Source organism: Hydra vulgaris, chromosome 01 (genome assembly GCF_038396675.1).
Source record: "Hydra vulgaris chromosome 01, alternate assembly HydraT2T_AEP".
NCBI classification, from domain to species: Eukaryota; Metazoa; Cnidaria; class Hydrozoa; order Anthoathecata; family Hydridae; genus Hydra; species Hydra vulgaris.
This window is the reverse complement of record NC_088920.1, coordinates 28,077,674-28,083,938: the sequence shown is the minus strand read 5'-3', so window position 1 is coordinate 28,083,938 and position 6,265 is coordinate 28,077,674. Positions and strand designations below refer to the sequence as shown.

The window sequence follows — 6,265 nt, the reverse complement described above, 5'->3', positions numbered from 1 at the left end:
AACTTATGTGGTTTTGGAAAACGCTTTTAAATTAGATTTTAGAAATTTTTTTGCGACGTTGGTTTTTACATTTTGCGAAAACGGATGATTAAACCTTTTATTAATTATTATCGGTGCGTTTAGATAATAATAATAATTCTATAAGCAATTTTGGAATATGGAACAATATTTCTCTAACTACTTAATGAAGAACATACCGGTACCAACAAATAAATTATAACCTAAATACTTTACTGAAAAAATCGAATTAGTGATCAAACACATGAGATCGAAAGCCCTAATTTGCGTAAAAATTTTAAACCAAGAACCAGATTACCACTATAATTCTAAAACGAGAAAATGTTCACCGCAACATCCGAGTCTAGTAAATTTCGAAACGATTTACTTAAAATGATGCAAAATTTTTCTTCTACTTATTCCTACAACCAGTTTCAAAAACAACTAAATAATGACATTTACAAATCTAAATCATCAGTAAAAATGTTTCTTTTTGCAGACAAATCACATATTATTTATGAGTTTGAAAAAACTTCTAACAATAAACTTTTCAATGAAAACTTAACCAGACCTTACAAAAAATATAATAATTTGCAATATAATAACATTAACAAGGCGGCTAAAGAAATTGCTTAAGATACAGGTATTGACAACAAAATAGAAGTCTTGCAATAAGAACCACGCTTATAATGATTAAGAATCACAAAGATGATTTTGCCAACAATACTAATTGTCGAATAATTAATCCTTCTAAACCAAACATGAAGCAGTTAGTAAAATTTTACTAGAAAACATCAACAATAAAGTGAGACAATTCACCCTTGTTAAGCAATAACATATAAAGGATGACACAATAAATTGGTTCCGCAACATTAAAGACACACCCAACTGTTCTTTCATCCAGGTTGATAACGAAGAGTTCTCTCCTTCTATCTCTAAAGAATTACTTCAAATTTCAATTATTCAGGCCAAACAATTTACAGAAATTTCAGAAATCACATTAGATATTATTAATCACTCAAGAAAATTCTTGAACTGTTTACTGAACACGAAAGTATCAGGGTCAAAACACTTGGAGATTCTTATTTTGAGGTCACTAAGGAGAGTTTTGATGGGGCTGAAGTATGTGAGTTAGTTGGCCTCTTTATTTTGCATATTTTAGGTCAAGACTATGAGTTGCAAACCATTGGATAATATAAAGATGATGGCCTTTGTTGTTTTCATAGAATTAATCGACCGCAATTCGAGAGAATTAAGAAAAACATAGTTCATCTTTTAAAGGAAAAATTTAATCTAAAATTTACTATAAAAATCAACTTTAAAATTGTACACTATCTCGATGTTACCTTAAAGTGATTTAAAAATACTTTCCAGCCACACAGAAAACCAGGTGACCACCTCATCTAAACCATAATCAAGATCACAAAACATTATTTGGTTTAAACATCTGTTTTTGCAAAATGTAAAATCCAACGTCGCAAAAAATTTTCTAAATCTAATATAAAAGCATTTTCTAAAACCACATAAGCTTCAAGTTAAAAGTCAATTTAAGCTGTTTTGCAAACATCACCAATATTATTTGTTCACATAAAAAAAAAGTATTAACTAATGTTTCTAACACAGCTGTTCCAACATGTAACTGCAGACAACCTTCACAATGTCCTTTGCAAGGTATGTGTCTTAGTAAAGTTATAATTTATGTCTGCAATGTAAAAACTATATAGCAGGATAATGGTTTAAGTTATATTGGTTTAACGGAGCACACCGTCAAAGATTGGTCGTACAAACATAAAAACTCCTTTCAATACTAAAGTAAAGTTAATGCCACAAAATTTTCGAATTATATCTAGGAAATGAAAAAAAAGGGATTTTCAAATCTTATTCTTACGTAAAAGGTTATTGATAGGGCGGAACCTTTTAAACATGGAAGAAAGTCATCTAAACTTTGTTTGCATAAAGTGTGAAACTCCGAGTAATGTTTCAAATTTAATTTTACTTTATTAATATTCAATTATAATATATATTTGCTCTACTTTGTATTGAGTAGTCTACCGAAAAGTTACTTTTAGTACTGGTTAATATATATATATATATATATATATATATATATATATATATATATATATATATATATATATATATATATATAGATATAGATATATATATATATATATATATATATATATATATATATATAGATATAGATATATATATATATATATATATATATATATATATATATATATATATATATATATATATATATATATATATATATCAATTTCATGTTCAATTGACAGAGTAGCTAATCCAGCCAGTCTTTCTTGCTGCATAGACGTTCTCAAAAATGTTTTTATCGATTTGAGTTTTGAGAAGCTTCGCTCACCGCTAGCCACGGAAACTGGAAGTGTCAAGAGGATTCTTAAAGCTATAACAGTGTTGGGGACACAATCTGCTAGATTATTTTTTGATATAAAATTCAGTAAATCTAGTGGCAATGTACATCTTTCAACTCGTCTTGAAATTGATTTCAGTTTACTACATAGATCAGCTGCATCGATATCTTTGGAGTCTCCATGTTGCAAAGCTTTCTCAAGATTCAAGCAATGTTGCATAACTTCTTTGCTAGTTACACCCTGTAAACTGTGAACATCGTAGAGAAAACCAAACAACGAACTTATTTTTTGTATATGAGTAAATCTTTCTTCAACCGATTGTATTGCTGTGTCAAGAATAGCAAAGTAAAAGTTTATTTTGAAATTTTCTTTTGGATCTTGAATAGGTTCGTCATCTCCTTCATACGTAAACTGTTTATTCTTTCTTCTGATACGGGTTGGTTCGGTTTCTAAAAGTGCAGGTATCTCTAAACTGACTGCAATTTCAACTGCATCTACTAGTATTTTCTCGAACTCCATTTCATTTCTGCGATTTACAAGAAACTTCTTTGTCTTTTTAAGATAATTTATGGCGCCATGCATATCTAAATCTTTTGCCTGAAGTTGCTTACTAGTCATATTAATCTCAAACAACACGTCGTACCACACAACCAGAGAAACGACAAACTCAAAACTAAAAATAGCGTTTGCAATAAACCGTGCATCTACCCGTGTTGAATTACCAGATGCTCCTGTTAAATTAGTGTCGTTCGCAAACTCTGCAAGAGCATCGTAGATATCACCAAGTCGATAACGGAGAGGTTTTAAAGCATCGATTCGGCTTTCCCACCTTGTTTCACTCAGTGGTTTAACAGTGAGATTAGAAACATATCGTGTTAAAACTTCCCAGCGACGAGTTGATGCAGAAAAGAATACATATACATGTTGTACCAGATCAATGAAGGCTGTTGCTTCTAAGCAACATTTAACAGCATCATTAACAGCCAAATTCAATGTATGGCACAGCAAGGGCACAATAAACAATGCTCGGGGATTGACATCTAAAAATCTTCGTTGGACACCCTTATTTTTCCCCCTTATATTTCTGCCATTGTCATATCCTTGACCGCGTAAGTTTTCAATAGATAAAGACATCTCGCCTAACTGCTTAATGATAGTTTCAGCCATACCAGCACTAGTTGTCTCCTTTAGAGGCACAAAATCTAAGAAATGTTCCTTTATATATGCTGTTGCTGCAACGCCATTTTTTGGATTTGAAATCACATCCAAAAAGCGAATGATCATAGTCATTTATTCAACATGACCAGCATCAGGTGTGCAATCTATAATTATTGAAAAGTACTTAGCATCACAAGCAGATTTAAGAATTTTTTGTTTGATTGCATTGGATAATAGGTGAACTAATTCATTTTGTATGTCTTTGCCTAGGTAATGTACATGTGTTTCATTGTCTTTAATCTTTCGAAGATGCTCATCCATAAGTGGGTCAAACAAAGCTAAAAATTCCACAAATTTCAGAAAGTTTTCGTTATCAGCAGTGTTCAGTTTCTCATGTGTTCCACGAAAAGCAAGATTTTGCATACCAAGAACTCTAACTAAAGCTATTAGCCGTTTCAAGATTTGCTGCCAATACTGTTCTTCTTTTTTAACAAGACGCAAATGTTCGGCATCAATTGTATTATTGTTTCGCAGTCGCAGCTCAAACTCTTTCCATGACTAAAAATTCGCTAGATGTTCACTGCTTTTCTCATGCCCTTACAGAATTGCGAATGGTTCACATGATTTTTCCAATCATGTGAACCATTCGAAGAAAGAGATGATGCAGTTGTTGTGCTACTAATAAACAGTTTGCAGCAGAAACAATACACAGAGTCGTTACTTACAGAATACTGCAGCCAATGCCTGCGAACTTCATCTCTATTGACAAGCCGGCGGTTGCAATGGCTTTTTGAAAATTTTCTTTGCATACTGTCCTTAGGAAAGTCAAACTGATCGACTTGTTGGTCCATGTTCTATCAAAAGTTGTCGCATCTCATCATCAAATACGACCCATGCACTTCAGATTCTTTGTGTGTGTATTACATTATGTAATTCAAACTCTTCTGATATTGTCATCTCATCGGCTTCTCTGTCTGCTTTAACTTGATATTTTAACTCATCTGTGACATTTTCATTTCTCTGCGGTGAACATAAATACTTTAACAAAGAACCAGTCTGTTTTGTTTTAAACCCTTCATTTGCAGCTCGTCGTTTACGATATTGCGCTACGGACAATATTTTTCTTTCTGCCATCGTGGATTAAAATAACAAAGGAAACTGCTGAAAATAATAAAAATGAACACCTCGGGCATTTTTAATATCCTTAAATTAAAGTATTATTTAAACTTCCTTATAAAAGTTTTGAAGATGCATATCAAAATTTTTAAAGCTCCATAAATATAAAAAATAAAACTCTATTAGTATAAAAACACAATATAAATCAGTTAATTTGTTACTATACTACTTCGTAATTGCTATCAAGGAATATTTAATTAAAATTAATTTCTTACTATTTCTGAATTAAGACGCAAGCAAAAACAATTTTCTCCATAAAGTTAAATGTGTTAAAATAAATGAGAAATGAAAACTTCGCATTGTATTAATTGCTCCAAAATTTCATTCTGCGTAAAAAAGTATTAAAAGAAAAAGGAAACCGCGTCAAATGAAACAAAAGTATCAAAGTTGATTCTTTTGTTTTATTTGACGCGAATTAAAAGAGTACTATTTCAAATCTCCTAAATTCAATTCAAAGCGATTTGAAAAAGATTTTAGCAATGTTTTTAATATATTTATTTTTTATGTAGCTAGTTTTAGTGCCGCCCTAGAAAACTTGCCGCACTAGGCGGCCGCCTAGTTTGCCTAGTGGTTAAACCGGCCCTGTATATATATATATATATATATATATATATATATATATATATATATATATATATATATATATATATATATATATATATATATATATGTATATATATATATAAACATATATATATATATATATATATATATATATATATATACATATGTATATATATATATATATATATATATATATATATATATATATATATATATATATATATATATATATATATATATATATATATATATATATATATGTTTATATATATATATGTATATATATATATATATATATATATATATATTATATATATATACATATATATATATATATATATATATATATATATATATATATATATATATATATATATATCTCGCGGCCGTGGCGCAGTAGTTAGAGCGCTTGCTTTATAAGCAGGAGATCCAGGTTCGAAACGAGCTCTGGACAAATTTTCGCGTCACGGTAAGGAAAGAGGCGTGAACTTCCTGGTTAAATGCACTTCCGCGGTGTTCTGTGAAAAGACCGTAAGGACTTCTTGGGGCACCTAAAAAAAAAAAAAAAAAAAAAAAAATATGTATAAATATATAAATATATATATATATATATATATGTATATATATGTGTGTGTGTGTGTGTGTGTGTATGTGTGTGTGTGTATGTGTGTGTGTGTGTGTGTGTGTGTGTGTGTGTGTGTGTGTGTGTGTGTGTATAGGCCCGTAGCAACCGGTGGGGCAGCAGGGGCGTTTGCCTTCCAATAATTTTTCAAATAAACAGTTTTTTAATTTTTCTTTTAAGCACTGAATTTATATTCAAAATGATAGTTAGATTATAATTTTTAGTTTAAACTCCTTACAGAATAATCAAAAACCGAATAATTTTTTTTTGAAACAAGTTAAAAATTTATATTATTTTAAATCATAAAGCAAGTTAAATATTAAAAAGTATTATTGAAGTATGTATTAAAATA

General features: G+C 29.9%; 1 protein-coding gene across 1 annotated transcript; it reads right to left on the bottom strand.

Moving 5' to 3' along the window:
* Positions 1-512: 512 nt before the first annotated feature.
* Positions 513-3,683, bottom strand: LOC136074298 (zinc finger MYM-type protein 1-like). Its single transcript, XM_065786604.1, has 3 exons — positions 2,384-3,683; positions 882-932; positions 513-568 (listed from the first exon to the last, which is right to left on the bottom strand). The coding sequence occupies exons 1-3, from the start codon at positions 3,681-3,683 to the stop codon at positions 513-515; spliced, it is 1,407 nt and encodes a 468-aa protein (XP_065642676.1).
* Positions 3,684-6,265: the final 2,582 nt, after the last annotated feature.

What these genes read in the sequence shown, in the direction of transcription:
- LOC136074298 (XM_065786604.1), bottom strand. Translation starts at nt 3,683, where the DNA reads ATGACTATGATCATTCGCTTTTTGGATGTGATTTCAAATCCAAAAAAT. An exon ending in TCCAGTTTCCGTGGCTAGCG is followed by an intron (nt 933 to 2,383) that starts GTGAGCGAAGCT and finishes GTAATTCTTTAG; the next exon opens with AGATAGAAGGAGAGAACTCT. An exon ending in CTGGATGAAAGAACAGTTGG is followed by an intron (nt 569 to 881) that starts GTGTGTCTTTAA and finishes ATTTTTTGTAAG; the next exon opens with GTCTGGTTAAGTTTTCATTG.